The 26,908-nt window shown below is 38.0% G+C and overlaps 1 protein-coding gene across 4 annotated transcripts in view; it reads left to right on the top strand.

Annotated features, from left to right (window-relative positions):
- Positions 1-26,908, top strand: part of MLLT3 (MLLT3 super elongation complex subunit) — a 264,304-nt gene that overhangs the window by 20,881 nt on the left and 216,515 nt on the right. Inside the window, exon 1 of one of the 4 annotated variants that reach the window (XM_053656336.1) lies at positions 24,031-24,101. The exons of the other annotated variants lie outside the window; for them this stretch is intronic. Within the exon in view, the coding sequence (XP_053512311.1) occupies positions 24,062-24,101 (40 nt within the window). The 5' untranslated portion in view covers positions 24,031-24,061. Of the gene's footprint in view, positions 1-24,030; positions 24,102-26,908 lie in introns of those variants that run through there. 4 annotated transcript variants of the gene reach the window in all.

Below are 26,908 nucleotides of genomic sequence, written 5' to 3'. Positions count from 1 at the left end.
CTTTGAAGCCCTGTGCACAAGCTGGAAATCAAAGAGCCAGAGGAATCTGGGCAGTAATTGTTTTATGACTGGCCAGAAATCAGACCTATTTGTATAGGTAGCGCACAAAATAGCTGTGATTTGACAATTTGGTGCTATTTATACCTACCATAAAAAAGAGAAAAGAAAAAGTTAAAGGAGTATTTTGGAAACAGGAACTAAGCTGTAAATGCAAATTGCTTCACCGTTTTCTCAAAGGAACAGAAAAAGGAAAGGATTTAGGAAGTTTTTATTGAAGCTATGTTATTGAGGATCTGTCTGCTTTCAAAACATTTAATATTTTACTCACACTGAAACTACACTTCTTTCTGTTTGTTCTTTTTTCCTCTTCCCATCTGATTAAAATTATTTTTGTGGAGCAAAAGAAACTCTCTGGCGGAGGGACGGTGAACATTACAAAGTTTCCAATGCTATCTTAATAGACCTTTAAATTTTCATATTACTGTTGTTATTTAGCTTGGGATAAGAACCATATGCTACGGCTATAGCAAATATTTTTCTTTTCAAATAAGTTATATTTTCAACAAGAAGCCACACATTGTTTACTGTGGTGGTGGGTGAAGTGCCAGGTAAATTTTCATGGCTTTTTGGAAACACAGAGAAGAAATTTTTCATGACTATTCTTAATCTGTCAGCTGGGGGGGGGGGTGGCGAGGGTCTTTTTAAGTGCAATGTGCCTGAATTGTTACTTACCTAGAGTATATATACTCCAAGCTCAAGGTGGGCAGTGTATCATGGTTCATCTGTACTTCAATGAGCAGTTCAAAGTGAAGTTTGACTGTTTCCAGAATGTTATTCAGACCTTTTGAGGTTGTCAAATGCTTCATTGTTTTGCCTTGAAACCCCCAGCCCCAGAGCAGTCTGAATCCGGGGCAGCAGAGCAGAGAAAAAGTAAACATGTCTATGATTGACTACCTTAAAAAAAAAAAGAAACCTTAGGAACGTCTTGGGGGGACCCCAGGGGCGTCTTCACAATTTAAAACCATTTTTACATCGAAGGCATTTCAGTGCCGTCAAGTTGAGACAGTATTAATTTCCTTTCATTTTAATTTTTCCCCCGTTGGATTCTGATCCTCCAATAATGTGAAGTAGTTTTTGTCAAGTGTACGTTAATTTCTGGGGGAGGAGCTATGGTTTCGATTGGACGAAGTGAGTTCTCCGGGAGTGGGAGAAAAGACGTGGAAACTGGTGCAGGTAAATACAGTGTTGGGGCAGTCAGCTGTCTTTCTCGAATGAAGAGCTAGAGTTTAATAACGTGTGTCAGGGTCAGAAGTGTGTGAATAAAGAATTAAAATGGGGATCTCCTAAAGGCCTAAAACCTAATTGGATTTCAGTATGGATTCCTTTTAGCCATGGAGCGGTGTGTGGCTCATTTGGTTGGAGCTTCCTCTTGCAAACTGAAAGGTCATACATTTGAATCCCTATTAAGGCACATGCCTAGGTTGTGGGTTCAATCCCTGGTCAGGGCACATACGAGAAGACAGCCAGTCAATGTTTCTCTCTCACATGGGTTTTTTTTTTCTTTCTTTCTCCCTTCCTTTTCTCTCTAAAAGCAATGGAAAAAATGCACTCAGGTTAAAAAAAAAAGATGGATTCCCTTTAGAGATGTAGGTGAAACCACTCTGTAGAGAAGAAGCATTCTGGATTGCTGTTACTTATTACGAGTATGAAAACTCAGATGGGCAAAGATAAAGATAGAGGTAGTTGCATACCATCTTTGTGGTTTGAGAATGTACAGCAGAATTAGAGCTGGGTAATGAAGGCTTGTATTTCTAAAGTAGTGATCAAAGACTATATACTTTCAGGGATCATTTCCATAGTTCGTTACTAAAGTAGTGCTCATGTAGACAGACAACACTGAGACTCTACTATATGCCAGGAACTGCTCTAAGCAGTGGGGACGGCAGCAGGAACAGGAGTGGTTAGTCTGGCATCAGGCACATAAAAAAAATCACAATACAACAAGATGAATGCTTTTGATGAAGCTATGAAAAGCAAAGCGGTGGAGACAAAGTTCTGGGTGATTAGTTCTGCTTAGGTATCCGAATTTGAACTAAGTTTTTTTTTTTTTAATTGCAAATGAGAAGTCTAATAAAAAAGAATTATGTGGATTTCAAAATATTCTGAATCTTTCAAGGATGGATTTGTATCTCTCTGATGTTTCCATTCACAAGGTTGTGTGGTGTTTTTAGAGTTCCTGAAGTCTTTGGATTAGCATTGTAGAATATAGGGTCATATAGTTGAAAGGAAAGCGATGTATAGTTACTGGACATTTAACATTGTGCACTGTTATTCACGTTTTACAGATGTAGATCCGACACTCACAATTAAGTAACTTTCCTAAGGCCCATATGGCTTGAGTACAGTGAGTATGTGTCCTGTTTGCTGGGGACAGTCCTATTCTACGCCCGTTGCCCTGTGTTGCTTTCAAAACTGGTGGCTTTTTTAGTTTGATTATATGGTGACTCTGTTTTTGAATGGCGTAACTAAGATTTAAATGCAGGCCTTTTTGACTCAAAGTCATAAGCTCACCACTGTTTCTGCTGTTTATATGATGCTTCTAGGTCGTGTCCTTATTTCCAGGTTGGTCTAGTGAGAAGGATTCTGAAGTACATGCCTAGTTCAGTACAGTAATCAGTACTTGGTTGGTGATATTTATTGCGGGTGACAGAGACAAACATGGTAGTATTCAAGCTTTTTAAATAAACATCCTGTTATTAAAATGTTTTAGAATGTAATTTAATTTTCTTCATAAATTTCAAAAGCACTTGAGAAACTTTGTCATATTTGCGAGTATCAGTTTTCATTGCATGGTGCTAATCAAGAAGATTCTGGTGATTTCAGTCTTCTGGATAAATGGAAATTTGATACATCTTTTGACCACCGAACATGTAACTTTTCCCTTAATTTTTGTTTCCTTCCCCCACCTAATCAGAAGGCTAGGGCAGCTGAATAAGGTTTGAGGACAGTAAGAAAGTAACTTTAACTTGTTCTGATTTGCTCAGATTGCTTAGCTTTTCTACTGGGTTTGTGGGACAAATACTGAGTGCATCACCTTTAATTGGCCCCATTAAATGACTCAACACTTCAGAAAGGTGGAGTTTTAGAGATGTACCGTGTATCAGATAGGTTAGCTAAACTTAAAATAGATTTAATTTACTAATAATCAGTTCTGGTACTTAAAGAACCTTGTTCTGTCATTTCTCTTAAAGGATGTGTCACTCATCATCAGAAAACAGGGTGATCTGAGCAGAACTTTGCTGAGGCCGTAGTCTTCCTCACTTAAAGAAGGACTGATGTCAGTTATCTGTTAGCTTTTGAATCAACGAGAGGGGTTGAAGCAAAACTAAAGGTATTTTAAATGACTAGGTCAGGTGATGTTGGGGTTGGATGGAAATGCCTCATTTTGCTCATTCTACTGGTCACCCAGATTTACATGTCTGTTTGGCGGTATGACTTCTGCGCCCTGGAAAAGCTCAGAGACTTGTGGGGGAAAAGGGAAATGGACTTGTAAGCAGATACATTTCAGAACAGTTTGCTTTAGAAATATAGTTGATGTAAGAGTGGAGTTTTGTGGGAACGTAAAGGGGGAAGTTGATATTGAGGATGAGCACAGTTATGTTTCCATTTATGGAGCAGATGTTTGAACCTGAGTCTCTTTTCATATTTTGTACCATTTTAGGTTTACACAGCATTTTATGTTGTTTTGCTTTTTATTTTTTATTTTTGGAGATTGTTTGTGACCCGACTTGAACAATGTAATGAAATTCTTCTTTAGCTCAAGCTGTTGTGGAGCTAAAAATAGATCTGGGCTGAGATGGGACTTTGTGGCACAGATTATGGTTTGTAGGTTGTGACTGTTACTGTTCTAACCAATAAGTATAATTTAAAAATTATTTAGAAGTAAAGCAAATGTTGCTGAGACAAGTGAAGCTGGTTGATTTTTAGATGGTGCCTTAGAGCAAGAAGCAGATGTTTAAGTTTAAAGGACTATTGGGAATGAAATTGTGTTTGTTAAAAAATACTAGTAAGCTTGTGTGGAGTAGTAGGATTGTGGACTGCAGTCCTCCAGGAACCTCACCTGTTGTAATCCTCTCCCTGCTCTAGCTCCTGATTTCTCTTTGTTTCCCTTCTCTGAAAATTCAAAAGCATGAAATAGGTTCCCTGGCCGGGTGGCTCGGTTAGTTGCAGCATCATTCTGTGTACCAGGTGGGGTTGAGGGTTTGATACCCAGTCAGGGCACATACCTAGGTTTCCGGTTCAATCCCTGGTTGGGGTGTGAACAGGAGGCAACCAATGGATGCTTCTCTCACATCAATGTTTCTCTCTCCGCCACCTCATCCCCCATAAATAAACATACCTTTGGGTGAAGTTTTTTTTTTTTAAAGCGTAAAACAGGTTTCACAGAAAGAAAACTCAATGATAGTAATAACAAGATTAAAACTCTTTTGTCACACTGGTCAAGTTCAGTGCTAGAGCATTGTTCTGCAATAATACCCATGGTTAGAACTATGGAAGAGTCTAATAATAAACATTAAAATTGTAAAGAGGACCAGACTTCATTTACATGGCTCAAAAGTAGATGGTTTTCTGATGCTCTCAATTAAAGAATGTATGGAGGCAAATTTGTTGCAAAAGAAATTTTATTCAGATTTTTAAAATCTGATATCTATACAGATCGCTTGAGGGACATGTAGAACTTATTTCTGCTTGAAGGACACTTGTTCCTTATTAACAGCATTAAAAAAAAAACCATTGTATCTGCAGACTTTTGCACGTAGGAGGTGTTGAATAAATATTCTATAGTAAGATACCTTTTTAAAGCACTTGCGGTATAAAAGTACTTTAGTAGTAATAACTGGTGTTTAACAACAGCTGTGTGCCAGGCCGAGTACTCTGCAGTAATTACCTAACTAGTCTAATGGTTCCCCCTGTGGATTGGCGTACTACCAGTACTGCCCTCATAATATACAGGTCTGTCAGGTTTGCAGGATAGAAGATCAAAATACAAAAATCAATAGTATTCTATACACTTTCAGTAAACAATCTGAGAATGAAATTAAGAAAACAATTCCATTTACAGTAGCATCAAAAGGATAAAAGCTGTAGGAATACATTTAACAAAAGAAGTGCGAACTTATCCTCTGAAACTACAAGGCATTGTTGGGAAAAAAAATCTAAACAAATGGAAAAACATCCCATGTTCATTAGACAGACTTACTGTTGTTCACGTGGCAATAATCCTGAAATCGAGCTTCAGGTTCTATGCAATTTCTGTCGGAATCCTAACTGGTTTCTTTGTAGAAATTGACAAGCTGATTTAAAAATTTATGTGGGAATTCAAGGAACCCAGAATTGCCAAAACAATCTTGAAAAAGAACAAAGTTGGAAGACTCATGCTTTCCAATTTCAAAACAGTACAAAGCAATTTTAATTAAGACATTGAGGTACTGACATAAGGATAGACATGTAGATCAATGGAATAAAAAGTGAGAATTCAGCAGTGAACCTGTGTGCCTTTGCTCAAGAAGGGTGCCAAGACCAGTAGGAAAGTAATAGTCTTTTCAATAAATGGTGGTCAGAAAAATGGATATCCACTGCAAAAAAGTGAAGTTGGACCCTTTACCTCATACCATATATAATGAATCAAACACCCTTATTATAAGAGCTATAACTATAAAACTATAACTCTGATGAAAGCCCAGGGATTAATCTTCATAACTTTGGATTTGTCAGGCCATGGACTCTTCAATATGACACCAGAAGCATAAGCAACAAAAGAAAAAAAAGAGCCCTGGCTGGTATAGCTCAGTGGATTGAGTGCTGGCTTGCAAACCAGAGGATTGTGGTTTGATTCCCAGTCAGGGTACATGCCTGGGTTGCAGGCCAGGTCCCAGGAGGGGACGCACCAGAGGCAACCATACATTGATATTTATCTCCTTCTCTCCTTCCCTTCCCGTCTAAAGATAAATTTTAAAAAATTCTTAAAAAACAAATTGTATTTTATAATAATGGAAACCTTTTGTGACTCATGGTACAAGAAGGTGAAAATACAGACCACAAAATGGGAGAATATTTTCAAATTACATGTCTGATAATGGCTTGTACCTAGAAAACACTTACATATAACACAATAATAGACCAATAAGCCAATTAAAAGTGGCCATACGATCTAAAAAGAAACTTCTTTAAAGAAAAGAAACAAATGGCTTCTAAGTACTTGAAAAGATAAGTAGTCATTGTTGAAAGTCAAAACCACTCTGAAATACCACATTGTATCCACGAGGGTAGGTATGATAAGAAACAGATCACAAACATTGGCTAGGATATGGAGAAATCAGAACCACCCCCATACACTGCTGGAGGAACGGCAGGGTGGTACAGCCACTTTAGAAAATGGTGTGGCCCTTCCTTAAACGGTTAAACGTGTAGTTGCTATATGACCCAGCATTGCTACTTCTTGGTACCTACTGAGGAGAAATGAAAACATACGCCTACACAAAAGCTTGCACATGAATGTTTATAGCAGCATTATTCACAGCAGCCAAAATGTGGAGACAACCCATATGTCTGTCAAATAATGAATGGATAAATGAAAGGTGGCATATCCATACAATGGAACATTATTTAGCCATAAAAAGGAATAAAATATTGATACAGGCTGCAACATGGATGAACCTTGAAAACACTGAGCTAAGTGAGAAAAGCCAGCCACAGATCACATATTATATAATTACGTTTATGTTCAATGCCAAGAATAGGGAAATCTATAAAGACAGAAAGTAGATTGGTGGTTGCTTAGGGCTGGGGAGTTTTGGGGAAAGGAGCAAATGGTAATCAAATTCCTTTTTTTGAGATTATGGAAATGTTCTAACATTAACTGTGGTGAGGGTTGCACATATCTGAATGTACTAAAAACTATTAAATGGCAAATCTCAAATAGGTGACTATATGGTATGTAAATGTCTTAGTAAAGCTGTTATTTTTTTTAAAGTTTACCTAACCCATTAATATAAATGTTGATAGAAAGTAGTATCTTCATATTTAGACATTTGGAAGAGAAATTAACCCTCGATGGTGTGTTATTTCTCTGACAGAAGGCACATGTCAACATTACAGGGTTTTTAATTGTCCCAGTATGATTTATTAAAGGAGCATTCTTTCCTAAATTGAGCAAGACCTAATTGAAAATATATATGCTTTTCTCATTTTACTCTGTGCAACTTTGTCTGTGTTTTTTTTAATTGATGAAAAACATAAGCTCTCAGTAATATTCCTTGAATGCTCATACAGGTAGGTACCTATCTAAATGATTTTGATGTTACTGAGTAAATCTCACAAGTCTGTATAGTCAGCATAGTAGTCCTGAGTTTAAAGATGGGAAGTCTGAGGCAGAGGGTTTAAGTCAGTCAGTCAGTCAGGGTCACAGAGTAGGTGAGGGACAGCACAGGGCACTGCGCTGCACTGATGCTTTGGGCTGTGGTGTTCTGAGCCAGGCAGGTTTTACCTTATACAATAGGTGTTTCTGGCAGTGTGTGTTTAAAATAACTTTCTATAAGTGAAACTCTAGTTTTAGTTTTCTGAAGGAGTCTACTATTTTAAATGAAACTGCAAATAAATCAGTTCCTTTTTATCAGTCTTAACAACTGTGACATCTTAAATCAGGATACCTCCTATATATCTGATTGAATGCAGTATTTTCTCTGGTAATTCTGTTGACTTGGGGTAGGTAGGTTTAAGCTGTATCTGTTTTATTCTGCAAACTTTTATTGAGGGCTCATGTTTTTGTAGTAAAGAAAAAATTCTAGGGAAGCCCTAGAGCAGGTAATTCCTGATCTAGAATTAGCTGTTGATAAAAGCTTATGAAATCGTTTTCCCATTAAGCCTGCCCTTAATTTAAGTTTGTAAATGATATTGCCTTTCATGTCTAGGTTTTGTATATAATCTCTAGCAGCACTGTCTAAAACAGGTGCCACTAGACATTTGTGGCTATTTAAATTTACATGTGAATTAATTAGAATGAAATACAATTAAAAATTTAATTCTCTAGTTGCGAGCCACATTTCAAGTGAGGTTGCATGTAGCTAGTGTCTGCCATATTGGACAGAGCCGGTCTAGAGGAATGGCAACATATATCGAGGACTTCTTTTTACCATGGGATTAAGATGGTATAAGCAGCCCAAGTAGCTATCAGTAGATGAGCGGAAAAAAAAAGCTGTGGTATATTTGCACAATAGAAACCTACTCAGCAGTGAAAGAAAAAAGGACATTTTACCTTTTGTGACACCATGGATGGATTTGGAGAGTATTACAGGTGAACAAAGTAAGCCACTCAGAAAAAGACAAGTCCCATATGATTTCACTTATAGTGGAATCTAATGCACAAAACAAACCAACAAACAGACTAGAAACAGACTCATAGAGATGGCATAGACTGACAGCTGTCAGATGGAGGAGGGTGGGGGGCTGGGTGGAAAAGGTAAAGGGATTAAGCATAACAAACAACAACAACAAAACAAACCCACAACACAATAACGTCATAGTCACAGGCAACGGTACGGTGGTTGCCAGGGGCAAAAGGTGGTAGGGAGAGGTAGAAGAAGGTAAAGGGGGAATAAATGGTGATGGGCAAAATAATAGGAATTTTCCCCCATGATCTGGAATAAATATGATTTAACACATACACACACAAAAAGGGAAAAAAGATGGTGTATGTGCTTTTGTAGGAAATGGGAAAATAGAGGAAAAGGATTTGATGGGACTTTTATATAAAATTATATGTTACACTTTTTTAATGAGGAGAAAAGCATAAAAATAAGTTTTATGTGATCTGGAAGCCTTCATAAGGAAAGGAGACCTGAAGAAGCAGACCAGAGTATTATGCTGGCTGTGACCCTTCAACACTTAGAGCATGCGTCTCCTGAGTCAGGGTGCTGTCCTGTGAAAGAGTATTGCCGTTGGCGCACAAGAAATAAGCGATCAGGGTCTCCCCAATACCATGCAATGCCAGGCCTTTTAAAAATATCCAGTTGTCTACCAAATACCTCTTTTGGTTCTTTTTTCCCAGATAAGGATCTTTTTTTAAATTAATTTTATTTAGTTATTTTTCAAGTGCAGTTTTTTTTTGTTGTTCTCCAAGCCTTTAGTCTTGAGGTACCCACACCTTTTATTGTTTATTTTCATGAAATGACAACAGTCTCACCTTTATTTTGAAGAAGTTCAACCCTACAATAAAATGGAAAAATTGTACAAGGAATGCTTGGACTTATCAATTGTTAATACTTTGCTTCACTTACTTTATCTCTGTTTATATTTATGCCTCTCAATCAACTGAGAGTGAGTTGCAGATGTCATGGCCTCTGACACTTAAACATTCAACTATGTGTCTTCTAAGAACAATGCTATTCTTCTACAAACCACCAACTACTCACCACACTTACAATTTAACATTAGCCTTAAGGTGTGTGCCTCTTCATTTAGGTGTATTTTTTAATCTAGGACATCTCCACTTCCATATATACATATACATATACACATACACACACACACACACACACACACATATATATATATGGAAGATCGATTATTTTACAGAACCTCCTATAATGTGGATTTACTTGATCATTTCCTTTTGGAGTCATTTAACTTGAATTCTCTAGCGCCTATATTCTTGTATATTGGAGTTAGATCTGTAAGCTTTGTTCAATTCAGATTAAGTATTTTTAGGAAAGAAACATTCATAGGTACTTCTTGCTTTTCACATGTGTAGATTATACTGATATTGGTGTTGCTGAGTTTTAACATTTGGTGGAAGTGGCAAAAGTTGTTGTAAAGTTATACTTTCCCCTCTGCAATTACAAAGTAACCAATGTGATGACACTTTGTGTCTTTCATCTGTCATGTTCCACAGTGTTCTTCTATGTAATGGTTTTAGCATCTACTGATGATCCTAAATTAGCTGTTTCACTGGTATTGTATGCTGGTGATTTTTCTAGTTTGGTAGCACTTATGAAAAGGATAGATAGAGGATCTATTATTCCATTTCCTCCCTTCATTTTTAACAATTAGCATATATTTTTTGAAACAGCTTATGTTATGGCAAATGCTTTGTGACTGATATTATGGTTTCATTTAGTTAATTAAATATGTGATAATGTAATCTAATTTCTCTAAGAATTCTTAAATGTTGCGATCTGATGGGGGAGATAGTTTTAGGGGGAGGAAATGTTTATGGCCACTTTATGACATTGAAGCCCCTGTTTCTTGATTTTAAATATGCTTATTACTTTTGAAGAGATGCTGTTTCAGAAGAAATTTCTGCTTGTGTAGAGTAAACTAACAGTTCAGCAAAATTTTGGGAGCTTGTATTAAGTGCTGGGCATGGACACCAAGAATGCCATCATATATTGTACTTAACAGCTTTGGAAGCAAGTGTTGGAATAGAATTAGGTAAACCTTTTCTTTTTCCTTTGCTTGCTCTTTCACTGCTTCCTTGGTTTTAGCACCAAGGATGTGGTGAAAGCAACTCATCTGAAATTTTATGCCCTTAGGGAGTGACTTAAAATTCCCAGGATACTTGCAGAGCTGATCCTTGATCTTGGAATGAAGGAACAGACCTCGTGGTAATCCTCTGGCTGAAGCGAACAGGATTCTCGGAGGGGCCTGGCTAGTCCTGAGTATAATGGCGTTTTCTCCTCCTCCTTTCTTTTCCTTATGACTTTTTATTAAGGAATTTTCAAACTTTGTGAAGTAGTTATTACTTTAAGTTTTAAAAATATAACTAACTGTAGTATTAAGGCCTAAATTATGTGACTCTTCCCCCACCATCTCAAATTCTTATATTGAAATGTCCAGTATATCAGGATATGATCCTGTTTGGAGCTACAGTAGAGTCTTTAAAGAGGTAATTAAGATTAAATGAGGTAATTGAGATGGACTCCATCCAGTATCACTGATGTACTTATAGAAGAGGAAATTAGGATACAGACGTAAGGAGAAAAGACCCTGTGAAAACACAGGGAGATGGCCATGTATAAGCCAAGAAGGAAACCTCTGAAGGAATAACCTTGCTGACACCTTAAACTTGGACTTCCGCCTCCAGAAGTGGGAGGAAAGAAGTCTCTGTTGTTTAAGCCACCCTGTCTGTGGTGTTTTGTTATAGCAGCCTGAGCAGACCAATACCTCATGTGATCCAGCAATTGTGCTTAGTATTTACACATGTAGTTGAATAAATTACTTTGGTTTGTATCTAAAGCCATGCACATTGAAGGCAGGGAAGAGGCTATGTGGGTACAAACAACCAGCTGCTAGGGTTTCTGAGCTTTAAAATCCAATCACTCATCTTCCATTTTATGTTATTGAGATATGTAAATGGAATAGGTAAGATGTCTTGCTCTGTTTTCTTTCTGATGTAGGTTTTTATCAGTTTTACTTGGGAATGAAAACGTTAATCTTTAGCATCTTTTATAAAACACCTTCTTTTCTTTCTTGTAAAAGAAAGCTGTTTCTTTTCTATTTGGGAACATATTTTCACATTTAATAAGGTGCCCCCTGCTTTATTGTGCTTTGCTTTATTGTACCTCACTGATATTGCATTTTTTACAAATTGAAGGCAAGGCCCTCCACCAGCAAAAAGATTAGACTTGCTTAATTCTGACACTTGCTTTATGGTCTTTGTCTAAAACCCAACCTGCAATATTTCCAAGGTATGTCTCTACTTATTTAATGCATATCTAATCATTCACTTCTGTGTTAAACACCTTTGTCTTAAAATTAGTTTTCTGTGAAAAATTTCACATGCAAAATACACTCTAAAGGTAGGTTCACAGTTTGTACATAGGTTCATTTTCAGATGATTTTTGTTCCCTGATATGTCGCGATTTTATGCCATTGTATAAGTTGTCCTTCTCAGTCTTGGAAGACCCTTGTCCCCTCAACTGTAAGCAGTTCCCTTTTTATGGCCTTCAGCACTCATAGCTTGTTTGTAAGTTTATTCTGTGGGCCAGGGTGAGTCCTTCTGCGGTAGCATTTGCTGAACACACCTATCAGATCACCACCAAAAGTGGACGTGCTGAATATGCTGCTTTCTTAACACTGTCCCAGTCCTGTGAACTCAGGACCTTTGGAGAGTGAAGTCAGGGAATATGCATTTTATTTATTTAATTGTTTTTTTTGTGTGGTAAATATGCTTTCATTTTTTCTTTTTAAATCCTCACTCAAGGATATAGTTTACTTATTGAATTGAGAGAGAGAGGGAGAGAGAGAGAGAGAAAGAAACATTGGTTGCCTCCTTTAGGTGCCCCAACTGGGGATCAAACCACAACCTCGGTATGTGCCCTGACCAGGAATTGAACCTGCAGCCTTTTGGTGTATATGGATGATGCTCCAGTCAATGGAGCCACCCAGCTAAAGTTGCTTTCATTCTTTACTATGATGTGTTAAGCAGAAAATCTGCATCTTAAACAAACTCCCTGGTGATTCTAAGTTAGAGCATCTCTGCTGTGGAATAGGGGCAACAGCTTTATTCATCTTCTCTAGTGTCCAAGCCCATCGTAAATGATGAAAAACATACTGAATAAAGTAGGAAGGGCAATAAACTAGATGAAAAAAGAGGTCCAACAAGTTCAAAGACGTCACTAAATTTACTAAAATGACAACATTATTTGAAAATTATATGCATTTGGAAACCAAAGTTTTATTTATTTTTAGCACAGTTTTAAAAATTATATTTTATTGATTATGCTGTTATAGTTGTGCTAATTTTTCCCTCTTTGCCCCTCTTCACTCAACACCCTCTACTCCATCCGGCAATCCCCATACCAGTGTTCATGTCCATGGGTCATGCATATATGTCCTTCAGCTACTCCATTTCCTATACTGTACTTTACATCCCATGGCTATTCTGTAACTACTAATTTTTATTTCTTAATCTCCTCATCTCTTCACCCATTTCCCTGTCCCTTCTGCTGCCCCTCAGTCTGGCAACCATCAAAATGCTCTCCATAGCCATGATTCTGTCTCTGACATTCTGGTTTGCTTAGTTTGTTTTTTACATTCAAATGTTGATAGATATGTATTCATTGCCATTTTATTGTTCATAGTTATAATATTCTTTTTCTTAAATAATTCTCTTTAACATTTCATATAATAATGGTTAGATGATGATGAATTCCTTTAGTTGTTTCTTGTCTGGGAAGCTCTTTATCTTCCCTTCGATTCTAAATGATAGCTTTGCTGGATAGAGCAGTCTTGCCTGTAGGTCCCTGCTTTTCATGACTTTGAATATTTCTTACCAATCTTTTCTAGCCTGCAAAGTTTCTTTTGAGAAATCAGCTGACAGTATTAGGAGAACTCACTTGTAGTTTACTAACTGCTTTTCTCTTGCTGCTTTTAAGATTCTCTCTTTATCTTTAACCTCTGGCATTTTGATTTTGATGTGTCTTGGCATGGGTCTCTTTGCATCCATCTTATTTGGGACTCTCTGTGCTTCCTGGATTTGCATGTCTATTTCCTTCTTCAAAATAGGGAACTTTTCTTTCATCATTTTTTCAAATAGACTTCTAATTTTCTACTCTTTCTCTTTTCCTTCTGGTACTCCCGTGGTGTCAATGTTGGAACACTTGAAATTGTCCTAGAGGCTGCTTACATTATCCTCATTTTTATGGATTCTTTTTCTTCTCGTTTTTCTGATTGGTTGTTTTTTGGTTCCTTATGTTCCAAATCATTGATTTGATTCTCTGCTTCATCCACTCTACTGTTGTTTCCCTGTAAAGTGCTCTTTATTTCAATTAGTGTATCTGTCATTTCTGACTGGATCTGTTTTATGCTGTTGAGTCTCTTGAGCATCCTTATAACCAGTGTTTTGAACTCTTCATCTGATAGATGGCTTATCTCTATTTTGTTTTAGTTCTTTTTCTGGAGTTTTGATCTGTTCTTTCATTTTGGCCATGTTTCTGGGTCTCCTGATTTTGGCAGCCTTCCTGTATTTGTTTCTATGTATTAGGTAGAGGTGCTATACTCCCTGTCTTGGTAGTATGGCCTAATGTGATAGGTGTCCTATGCGGTCCAGTGGCACAGGCTCCTGTATCACCCAAGCTGGGTACTGGAGGTATGGCCTTTGTGTGGGCTGAGTACACCTTCCTCTTGTAGTTGAGCCTTGAGTGCTGTTGGAAGGTCAGTGGGAGGGATTTACCCAAGTCAGTCAGCTGCAGGGACTGGCTGTGACCACATTGACCACCAACCTCTGCCCTCTGTGGATCATCATCTATGCAGGGTCCGGGTGATGGTGCTCCAACCTGGTCTGTAGTTGTCCACTGGTTGCACAGGCCCTGAGGTTTCCTGGGTGGTGTAGGTCAAGATCAGCCCCCACCTGTGTTTTCCCTGGGGCCTCCCTGCCTGAGGTATAAAGCAATCTTAGATGGCTGCTGCTTGTGCTGGGCTTGAGGCTCCAAGATAAGGCCAAACTGTGATCCAAAGCTGGCTGCTGCCAGTGTTGGACCTGGGACTACTTAGCCAGAGGTATTGCGGCTCAGGGCTGCTGAGGCTGGCTGAGGCTTGTTTGAGAAGATTTAGGAATTTGTGAAGTATGAGCCTAGACCAGCCATTCATATGGAAAAGCCACCGTTAACAGCTATAACTTGGGGTAGGATGGAGCCTCAGGTAATCTCCAGGGTGGGGCAAACAATGTTAGCCAGGTTGATGAAATCTCAGATATGGCACCTGCCTGCCAGCTCTGTGGCTCTGCGGGGGTGGGGGGAAGGGTTCAGTATAGGGACAATGGCCTCTGCCTGCCTTTCTGTCTTGGACAAAGCTGTCCCCTGCTCTTGCCTTGATGCCAGATACTTTAATTCCTTCTCATAGGCCCCTGGTACCTTTGTAGCAACTAACCCAGTGCTAGAGCTCAGAGGGAGTGAATCAGAGTAAGTCTGTCTGTGGGTTCTTTAAGGGGAACCGCTTGGGACCTCAGCAGTGTCTTCTACCTACTTAATCCCCACTGGTTTTTGCAGGCAGAATTGATGGGGACTTATCTTCCTGGCACTGGAAGCCTAGGCTAGGGGGCCTCACGAGGGGCTAGGACTCCTCGTTCCTGGTATACTCCTCCCAAATTTTTATCTACCACATGTGGTTGTGGGACCAGCCCGTTCATCTCTGCTCCTCCTGCCAGCCTGGGTGAATGCGGTTTCTTTAAATTCATAGTTTTCAAACTTCCATTCAACTCAATTTCTTATGGTTCTGAGTGAAGGTTGTTCTATCATTTGTCGTGGTTTTGATGTGGTTGTGTGAGGAGGCGAGCTATGTTTACTTATGCCACCATCTTGATCAGAAGTCGGAAATCAAAGTTTTAAAAACTCTGATACTCAAGCCTTCAAAATGTTAACAATGTTACCCATCACTCCAGAAATTTGGGGGGAATTAATGTGATTAAATGTCCCTTCTATTCTTTTTAAACATGTCAGGATGAAAATAATTATATGGATTTTTCTATTTAGCACTAGTATAAAAGAGGACTCAGTTTCTGGCATGGCATCACTAGCATTTTCATCCGGTTCATGAGTGTTTGAAAGCTTGGAGGGAGTTGTTGCCCACGGACATGGGTTTTATTTTAGTTGTGGAATCTTATTGGGTTAGAGTGCTTGGTGAAGGGAAAGGTACGAAGAGGTTTTCTATCTTCTAACAACTGGCAAAGATGACTTTGTAAGGGACTGTTTTTCACCTGTCGAGTGTCTACCTTGTTCAGGCAGGTAACTTTGCATTGTGGGGTTGCCTAGAAATCCCCAGTTAGCAACGTGTTCTGGAATACTGGTGCCACAATATAAGAAACTCCAGTAATAGAAAGCTTATAAACACTCAGTCCTAAAATTCTCTTTTGAAAAAGGATTTCCCAGGGTACTCTAAAGCCACATTATGGATTTTTTAATGGTTAAAATGAGGATTTTTTCCTTTGTCTTATAATTTAGACCTTACTGTGTTACTTCAAAATGTTAAGAGTGGGGGTTCTTTGTTCTGGAGAGAGTCCTGGATGTGAATTCTGGCTCTGCTGAGCGCTGTAAAGCCAGGTAGTGAAAGTTTCCCTAACCTCTTAGAGACTCTGCTTTCTTGTCTGTCAGATGAGGATAGAGAGATTAGCTTTCTTGGCATAGTGATAATAGGATTGGACAAAAAAGATTATGCATGAGAAGTGTTTTAAATTATAAAATGCTAATAAATCAGTGATTAAAAAAATTAATATCTGCATTTACCAAGAAAATTAAGTTTTGAGTAGTCTGATTTATAGTTGATTATAGCTTAACATATTAGTTGTGAAAAAATCAGTTTTACCTGTTTTATGTCTTCTTGTTTTTTGGTTTTTTTTTTAGTTCTTTTTGCAGATATGAGCCTATTGGGAAGTCATTTTCTCTACTTGTTTATCTCATGGAAATATATAGGTATTAAAATATCAAGTTTTGTTTTTAAAAAATCTTAGATTAGTATTATTTTAAACTGCAGAATCATGCCTTTTATTTATCGCAACTCAGGGAAGAATCATGCTTTTGGTTTAAAAATACATCGGAGATTTCATTTCAAACTTATTTTAAAAATAAAAATAAGAGATATTGCAGGTAGATAAGAAAAAAAAGAGAGAATCATACCAGGAACTGTTCTTTTTTATTGTGTTTTATTTTTGCACCTTTTCCCTACTAGTCCTTACTCCAGCCCCTTATAGGAATGGGCAACTATTTTCATTTTTGTCCTATCTAGCTAGTCCCACTGCTTCCCAGCCTTTTTGTCCCCTTCCTTCCTCTTCTTCTTTGGAAAGAAATAAGCAAAAAAGAATTTCTTTGAGGCTTATTAGGGGCTTTAAGTTTGAGTTTGATTTGTGTCCTGTCATAGTTTGAATAATTTGCTTCTATGGTATTTTGCTTATCTCAGCTTCCCAGCTGCGTGGCCAACTTCTGCCTCTTTTCGTTCTTGGCAGGTTAGTTTAGCTTATTTTTAGGGGGTAGAACCAGTTGTTCCCTCTCCTCCACCCTCAATGATTTTCCATGGGGATTGAGCTTAAACATTTCAATTCCCAATCTTTTTTTTTTATCCTATCACTGAGTAGCCTTGACTTCCTGATCATGGCAGCACCCAACCATTTTATATTTATTCTTTTCAAAAGACTGTGATTTAAAAGTCAGCAGCCAGTGAGGTAAAGATAATTGATGCAGGTTTTCTAACCAATCCATCCAGTAAGACTGAGGATGACTATTGGTGATTCGTAGTCATTGTGCCCCCCTTTTCCAATTATAAACTCGTCCACTTAACGTTTCTCAGTCTTGGGTGCACTAGAGAAGTCTAAGACATCAGTACTCAATGGGGTCTAATCCTTTGCATCTCTAACAGGCACCTCAGGTAATCCCATTCCGAGGGATTGCCCAGTGTGGCCATCAGACCACACGTTGGGAAGCATACTTTTAGAATTCTGAAAAGAGTATTTTGTAGATACCACACCAAACAAATAGACAGGTGGGAAATGAGCATATGAAAAGATGCTCAATGTCATGTGTCATTAGGGAACTGCATATGAAAACAACACAAGATACCAACAAACACTCATTAGAATGGCTAAGATTTAAAACACTAACAACACCAAATACTGCGAGCAAGGATATGGAGCAGCAAGAACTCTCTTTCATGGCTGGTGCAAAATGAAATAGCCACTTTGGAGGACAGTTTGGCAACTTCTTGCAAAACTTAACATAGTCTTACCATATGTTATGGACTGAATGTTTGTGTTCACTTAATGGAGGTAATTAAGGTCAAATGATGTCACAGGGTGGGGCCAGACGTGATAGTTTTATTTATTTATTTTTAAAATTTTATTTAGTTACTTTTCAAGTACAGTTTTTTGTCTATTTCTCCCATCCCAGCCTCCCCCGCCCCGTGCTCCCCACCAGACTTGACAGTTTTAGTGTCCTTATGAGAAGGGATGAACAGGAAAAATCTCTCTTCTCCCTTGACTTTTCCCCCAGGGAGGACCAAGTGAGAAAGTCACTATCTACCAGCCAGGAAGGAGCTCTCATGAGAAATCCAATCAGCTTGCACATTGATCTTGGACTTCTCAGTCTCCAGATCAGTGAGAAATAAATTTATGTTGTTTAAGCTACCGAGTCTCTGGTATTTAGTTCTGGCAGTCTGAATGAATTAATACAGGGTGGGGCAAAAGTTTACAGTGGTTTGTATGGAAAATAATACATAATTAATAAACAACAATGCAAGAATAAGCTTTGTATTTCACATACTCATAACTGTACATCTACTTTTGCCACCCTGTACGTACTTCATCTGATCCATCAATTTTTTGCTCCTAAGTATTTACTCAAATACTATGAGTTGAAAACTTGTGTCTGTATAAAGCCTGCACCTGAATGTTTATAACAGCTTTATTCATTATTGGCAAAAACTGAAAGCAACCAAGATGTCCTTCAATAGGTGAATGGATAAAGAAATTGTGGTTAAGTCCATACAATGGAATATTACTCATCAATAAGAAGAGATGAACTAGCAAACCACAAAAGAAAAAAGGATATAGAAGCACCTTTAAATGCATATTGCTAAGTGTAAGAAGCCAGTCTGAAAAGCCTCCTTATTGTGTAATTCCAACTGTATGACATTCTAGTAAAGGCAAAACTGTGCAGATATGAAAATACCAGTGATTGCCAGGGGTTTTGTTGGGGAGGGAAGGATGAACAGGTGGAGCACAGGGTTTTTAGGGCAGTGGAAGTATTCTGTATGATACCGTAATAGCAGATGTAAGACATGATGCATTTGTCAAAACTGGTAGAATTACACAACACAAAGAGTGAAACCTAAAGCATGGACTTCAGTTAATGTCTGCATTGGTGTGTCAGTTGTAACATGTGTATCACACCAATGCAAGATATTACTAATGGGGAAGCAGAGTAGGGTGGAGTGAGATGAGGTACAGTAAGGGAACATATGGCAGCTCTGTACTTTCTGCTCATTTTTCCCTGTAAACCTAAAAATACACTGTTTCTTTTAAAAAGGGTAGTTGGGATTCATCCTTGTTTCATAGGGATGCAGCTGAAATTAAGATAATTTAAAATTAAAAAATATTGTATTTGGGCTGAACATCATCAGATGGAGGACTTTATTCTGGTTTTTTTTTAAGAGAAAAAACAAAAGAGAAAACTGGATATATTTTTAACAGAAGGAGGGATATTCTCCTTAATTACTGATAGAGACCCTCGAATGCCTGTGTGGTGTTCATTCACCATTTAGAGAGAGAAATAGCCAAAGGTTGTGGTATTTCTCGTACCAAATTGAAGGGTTAGATCTGGGAAGAAATGTGTTCTTGGTGCCCGAGAGCACTGTATAGTGTTTCCTGGCTACTACTGACTGTGTGGGAAATGAGTTTAAGGTGCATCGTCACCTGAGGAGGGGTCCTCTTCACTGTCTCACTGGCTGTCGGGGGCCCAGCAGCTTGAGCATTTTAATCAGCTGTCCTTGTTCCTGATCCCTGGTTTGAGATTTGCTTGTTTAGTGGCCACCCACCCCAGGAGTTAAACATGAATTGCATAGCCTCTCCTAGTTAAAAAAAAAATCAAGTTAATTTCTAGTTTGAGTTAGAGTATGCTGCCCTTTTAATCATTAAAGTGGTCTCTTAGAACTCCTGATTTAATGGAAAGATAAAAAATGTTTTGTAATTAGCAGATCAAAGCACTACTGTGGCTGCTGTTTACATTGTTGGTATGCAAATGGACTTCTAAAGCGAGTGAAAAGAATTGGTTTAACACCTCTTTAATTTTGTTTATGTAATTCCTTTGCTTAAAAGACTCCCCCATTACCACTTCACATTGATAATGCTAAGGTAAACATTAACGTATTCCTTTCACTTTACTATCAAAGAACTTGAAAATCGGCAGTGTCTGAATTGTTAGGGTTTGCTATATTGAAGTCAGAGATTGAGTTCGTCCATCCTCTAAACTGAAACATGATCTTGAAAGGTTTGTTCATCACCCCTAAACCATAAATGAATCCATTGATAACTTGCCTTTAAAGAAGTACAAAAAGAAATGGGTGTTTCCGGGTAATCTAGAATTGGAATTGGGCAATATCCTTCTGTATGAATTAACAAATGCAATGTAACTTAGCTTGCATTGCTTGTTTGGAATATTATGTATGTTTAAAAACAAAAGCTGTTGACAGAAGCTTTCTGTTCGGGTAGGTGGTTAGGCAGGTTAGCCCTGTGTAAATTGTAGCTCCAGTCCAGTCCCTGAGACTGGAGGGTGGAGTACTGCCTTTCCTTAGGCCATGCTCCGATATGATTAGAATACTGTGCCTATCAAGTCTCTAGTTCAAGTAAAAGCGAATGTTGGCTACTTTATTTCAAGGCTGTGCATAGGCCTGTTTGAGAGGAGGTGCAAAATGGAAACATTGGTAAGCCTTGCTTATCTGAAAGGAAAACTACTTTATGTTTCAAGTCGTTCATCCCTGATTGATATTTTTGAAGAGAATTTTTTAAGGTGAAAAAGGCAAATGATCTTTATTCAACAAGATAAAGGGAAGGCAATTAGAAACCATAAGGAAAATGAACCAGCAAAAAGCTACAAAAAGCACACAACAAATAATTTTGTTGAAATTTATAAGAGAATATATTCGAACTTAAATTTGAATTATTCTCCCTCCAGTGGTGCAGGATTAACAAAATAGGAGTAGAGTCTCTTTTAGGTTCCAACAGGGTATACTAAAATTTCTCATTATTCTGAATTTATTAATCTCAGATTCTTTATTTGCCAATTTAAAAAATATTTTCAGTTACAGTTTATATTCAGAATTATTCTGTATTACTTTCAGATGTACAGCCTAGTGGTTAGACAACCATCTCCTTTCCAGAGTGGTTCCCTCCTGACATTTCAAGTACCCACCTGGCCCCATACAGAGTTCCTAACACTATTATTGACTATATTCCTTATGTTGTAATTTACATCCCTGTGACTATTCCGTAACTACCAATTTGTACTTTTATAAGAGTTAATTTCAGCCAAACTAACTACATATGCTGGGGAGCAAGATCTGGAATGTTCCCCCAGATCGTTTTTTGGTTAGCAGCCTTCCAGCGGTATATTCTAGGAATAGCCATTAGGTACAGAGTGTGTGTCCCGGATAAACTGCTCGAAGCACAAGGATTAAAGAACTCTCCCAGAGAGCCTAACGCTCACTTCATGAAGGTTCCCACCTCTCCAGTGCTGGGTTCTGATCTGAATTGATTTAGGAACAAAGAGTTTAGGATCATGTCTATGGCAGAGTATTTATCAACAGGTTTTTTTTTCCTAAGCTCCAAATTGAGCTTGTTTTTAAAAAGTCATATTAACTAAAGGCAAGGTATTATAGATCTAACTTGCCACTGTCTCGTTACAGCTGTGGATTTACTTGCATTAATTTCCATAAATGGGGAGAAGGGATTTCACCTGTTCGTTTGTTTTTGTTTGTTTGTTTGAAGGAGTTTATTAAATGCTCCCAGGAAAGGAAGGTAGCACAGAAGTACATGGGTAGCGTTTTCCTCTATGACCACCAACAAGGCTGGAGTTGTGTGCATGTTAAGGACTAAAATGGGTAGACTTTTCGTATTGTGAGACAGTGGTAGCTAAGCCAGGGCTCTTGAGACTCACTAAGGTGACAACAGGTAGGAGCTTTCTTTATTTGGGCCTCATTAGTACAACTGGGATAGAACCACATTGCTCCTTGTTTACCTCACAGAAGTCTGGTGAGATTTAATTAGTTGTACTTACAAAAAGCTGCCTGGGGCCCACGTGTAAGGGCTGAATTCACCCAGTACCTGCCCCTTCCCTGAAGAAAACAAAACAACGGGCTCTTCCTTTTTTATTCCTAGGTTTTCCGCATTGACCTCTGTGGGTCATGGGGCCGGGGGCCTGCCCCACATTGATGCTGTTACCATGTCCTGTCTAGTTTCTCCTGTGTGTCCCTAACTTGATTTTGGACATAGTATTGAGTGAAAAGGGTATGGTTAGAAGAAAGAGCTCTTTCACTTTTTTTTTTAATAAGAAATACTGAGTCAAAGAAGAATGACATTTTAAAAAAAGATTTTATTTATTTTCAGAGAGGGAGGAAGGGAGGAAGAAAGAGAGGGAGTAAAACGTCAATTGCTTGTGCCTCAGCCAGAACCCAACCTGCAACCCAGGCATGTGCCCAACCCTCTGAGCTACCCTGGTCACAGGGAGCTCATTCGCTTGAACCAGAAAACTACATTTCCTCATACCTTTCATAACTAGCTATTTCATAGAAAATAACTGTATGTACTCTTCTAGTATCTCTCATTAGGTTCTTGCTAAATTTCTTTTTTTTTTTTTTTTAAGTATGTGTGTTTCTTCATAGGTCAGGATTACTGGGAGTAAGTTATCTGGGTACTTAGAAGTCTTATGTGGCTCTCCAGGGCTTTTTAAGTGTCCTCAGGGCTCTTTATAGAAGTTGTATTTCCCGTTGTTTCTCTGTGATGCCAGTTTGTGTATCCTTATTCTTTGCCCTGCTTTCAAAAACTGTTAAATGTTTCCTATTCCTTAAGGTAGCACTGTCCAATAGAAATAAAAGAAAAGCCCTGGTTGTAATTAACTTTTCCAGTAGTTATATTTAAAAAGTAAAAAGAAAAAGGTAAAGTTAATTTTGACAATTCGTTTAACCTAGCATATCCAAAATATTATTCAATATATAATCAATATAAACAATTACTAAGGAATTTTACATTTTTTTTGTACCAGATCTTCAAAATCTGGTATGTATCTAGATTTCGTAAACATAATGTCGAGAAAGTCGATTCATGTACTTGAATTGTTCCAAATATATGTGCTTTCTGGTACTGGGTTAATTGACTTAAATTTTAAAATGCAAGTTAATTAATTAAAATACAATGCAGTTTCTTATTCGAGCTAGCCACATTTCAAGTGCTTAATAGCCACAGGTGGCTGTGGGCAGCTGTGCTGGACAGCACACATTCTTCATCTGTCCTTCTCTCTGCTATAGGTTTCCCCTTTTCCCATAATGAACCCAAGGCCCAGGTTATTATTAGTCAGTCATTCTTTTTCATTATGCTTTTGTAATATTTAGAACAGACCTTAATTTTGAGTGGTTAAACAAATTTGAACACATCTTTTGTGCCAGATATGACCAGGGAAAGGATCGTTTACCTAGATTTATTTTTTAATTTTTTCAGCGTTTCTTAAATTCTCATTTAGTGAAGGTCAGCGGAAAAGTCTAGACTAGAATCCAAGTCTTCCAATTTGTTGTCTTTCTCCTATTATGCTAAATTCTAATAATTCCTCCCTCTGTGGAGTATTTCCTTTCACGAGTGATAAGAACTTGAAAGTAATCCTTTCCTGTTTAGTGGTGTATAGGTCTAGATTCACCTGTAGAAAACAGACCAACCACTTTAGTCAGTTTTAGCAAAGAGGGTTTTGATGTAGGAAATAAGGTCCTTCATATGTCTTGGAGGAGCTGAAGGAGCAGGCTCTGGGTTAAATTTCTAGGAATAACCCTCAGACTAATATTGTAGAACTGGCGAGTCAAGCAAACTGCTACCTGTGCTGAAATCAGGAAAGCTGAGCAGCCAGGCAGCCACCCATTATTATAGCAGCTGGGTTCAGGACTTCACAGGCTAGTTGGCAAAATAGTGTGGGTGTTGGTGTTGACTCTTTACCTTTGAAGCTGGGGACCAAGTACAAGGTCTTCAGAACTTCAGGGTCAGAAGCGCAGCCCACCTTGCAGTGTTACTTCTGCCTTTCCAATCTGCCCTCGTTGTTTCCCGATGAGGCTCTGGCAGTGTGCCCCCCCCCCCCGCTTTCGTCTGTTGTGCAGTAAGAGGGCTGGAATATATTTGAATGAAGACATCTACAATAGTTGCCCAAGTCGAGTGGTTAGCCTGTTGGTGGGCCAGGCTGAATCTCAGCTGAACCTGGGGCTCTTTGTCTTGCAGAAATAATTTCACAGAGATGTTGGGACGGTACAAGAACTGAGAGCAACAGGTGCTATGAAAGTTGTTTTTTCTTCTCTTGAGGGTGTTCTTCCAGGTCAGTATCTTCTGGAAAGATAAGGGCAAATGGTAATTCTCCTGGATCAAACTTGATTATTCCGTATTTTGAAAGATTGGAAGAGTTCAATTCTATGTGAATGGATGTCAGTGTTGTTTAAATATGTAGGTTAGTGTTCTAGTCCTCTTTGTGATATTTTTGCGTCTGTGAACATTCAGGGCCTTTAAAATGTGGGAGACAGGAGATTAAATGGAAACTTTTGCCCTACTGTTCTACTGTGGTTGTTAAATATATCAAATATGGGGATGAATCACTAGAAAGAGCAGTTATGTAATTTTGGAAGAGACAGGTAGGAAGAGTTACGATGCTTGGGACTGTTGTGGGTCAAATTAATAGACATCGGGCAATGTTTCAGGATTAATCCCAGTTGAAAATACACTACTTTATACCATAGTGACTTTTCACAGATCTCTTATTCTTCATTATGTAGATAAAAATCAATACTTTGAAAATTCATACACTGCAATTAGGGTCAGTTGAACACAGTTCGTCAATCTTTGCCATACATGTGCATCTCATGATTAGTGGAAAGCAGTTGGTCTCTAAGTGTGACCCCCAGCACCAGCATTGTGACCTGGGAACTTGTTAGGAATGCAGATTCTTGGGCCCACCTCGATTTCTCATCTGTAGAATGGGGAAACTTACAATTTTGGTGAGATTAAATAAGATAGATAATTAGCATCATGTTCACAGAACAGTTTGATAATTAATTGCTATTACTATTTTTGGAGATAACAGCTTGATTTCATTTTACCAAGTGGAGACCTATGGATGTATAGCTAGTCTGTTTGGTTTAGTCTTCTTAAATGGCTTTGGAGTCTGTAATTTCTATTTCAGGTAGCATTTAGCTTATTACAGCTTTACCTTTATCCGTTTAAAATGAACTTTTTGACTTTAACTTATTTTCTAGCTCTTTTTTACATTTATCTCCATTTAAGTGGTATTAGTTATATCATATGTTATAAAAATATCCTTAGGTTATAATTATTTTACTCTGAACTAGTTTTTACTCTGAACTTGTGGGCCAAGTGAAAAGATAAACAGGAAAACAAAACAAATAGTTTCCTTTAGGTGGTGTAGGCAGTAATCTGGAGGTACTTCTATTTGTATGCAAGTGTATAATTTTTAAAAGGAGAGACTATATATGCATGAGAGAAACTCTTTGAGAAAGAAGAGGTTTTCTTATTTTAATTTTTCTTCAGACAATAAAAGGGTTAGGTCAGAAATTTTCTTTGTTCCTGAAATTAACAAATGGCATAAGAAATCTAGGTGTTACAAGCTTACCTGTGCTCATAAGACTTAACTAAAATATTTATTTCTTTACAAAGTTAAATAGCACTACATGAAAATACTTCTTTGCTTCCTAAGAGATGACGTGTGTATATGTGCGAGTGGTGGTCCTTGTTTGGTTTGGGTGACGGAGTGACTGTGTGTGTTTCTCCATTACAAAGACATATCTCCTATTTGCAGTTGGTGGTTTTGCTCCTAGCTTCTTTGTATAAAATACAGTCTAACAATTGTGTAGTTAGTTTACAAAGTCTATATATGACTCATCTTCAGGCTATGGCTTTTTCAAGTTACACTTAAAGGTCAGGGTCTATTTAGTTCTTAACCCTGCCTTTCCTAAGTGGGAAGTGAGAGTCAAAAGGAGTAAAAAAATATGGAATTTCTTGGGTCTGGAACCATACCAATAGTTTTTTTTTTTTTTCTGAAGGGGCTGCTTTTTAAAAGAGAACAATCGGCAGCATTGCTAGGAATTCCCAGAATTGCTAACTAATTTGAGACATTTTCTTTTTTAACAGTGTTGTTCATTAAAGTAGGCTCTGGATTTTTATTTTTGTTTAAATGTTTGATTTCTGTACCACACTGACAAAACAACAAGCTAAAACAGTCTTAAGGGTTCACAACCCCCTTTCCCTCTCATGTCATAGACCTACATCTCAGTCTGTTTTGTCGTCATAGACATTCCAGAATTTTTACTTGAATAAAATAGCTTGAAATAGTTAACTTGAACAATTGTTAAAACTATGATAAATGTAGGAGAAATGATTTTTCTGTTTCTTTGAAAATGTAGCCTGTAGCCTTAATAATTTCAGTTTTATTTACATTGACCATTTGTGAAAAACAAAATGCAAAATTGAAAAAACAATTTTACTGCGAGCCCTTGGTTGCTTTTTATTATTACCAAGTTAGTAGGACTGGTGGAGGAAAATTAAGATTCTATGACTTGATTCTTTGGAATTCTGACTCTTGTCACTATATAAACAAATAAAACAGTCTCTGGCTGCTCTCAGAGATTTTGTCCCTTGGACAGATATAATGTCTTGGCATTTTTCATATTCTATTAATCAAAGCCAAGGTCTAGAATTTTAAGTGGGAAGTTGGCTCTGAAATAATCGAATGCCAAACAAAGCCCATCTGAAAGTCCAATAAAGTAAAATTATAGGATTGCAAAATAAGAGAGTTAGTGAACTAAATCCCCACAATTTGAGGATCTTTACTATAAAGATGTTATTGTGTTATGAGAGGGGAGGAGAGGTGGTTTGGGCCAGCAAGGGGCATTACTTTGATCCACAGACGGGGAGTGGAGGGTTCCTTTTCCCCGTGGGGTTACTGAAGGAGGAAGAATGCTTGCTGGTACAGACCACAGAGCATTATGTGAGGGTGAAGCCTTGACTGAGCTTCTGCTCCGCATTGAGAGCCAAGCGCTGGGTTAGGTGCTTTACATATAAATAGGTTTTGTTAGCTCCACTAATAGGGACCGAAAGTGAGATTCCAGTGGCTAA

The sequence above is a fragment of the Artibeus jamaicensis genome, unplaced genomic scaffold, assembly GCF_021234435.1.
Source record: "Artibeus jamaicensis isolate MK-2021 breed Jamaican fruit bat unplaced genomic scaffold, CSHL_Jam_final scaffold_1964, whole genome shotgun sequence".
NCBI lineage: Eukaryota > Metazoa > Chordata > Mammalia > Chiroptera > Phyllostomidae > Artibeus > Artibeus jamaicensis.
This window is presented reverse-complemented; position numbering and strand designations above follow the sequence as displayed.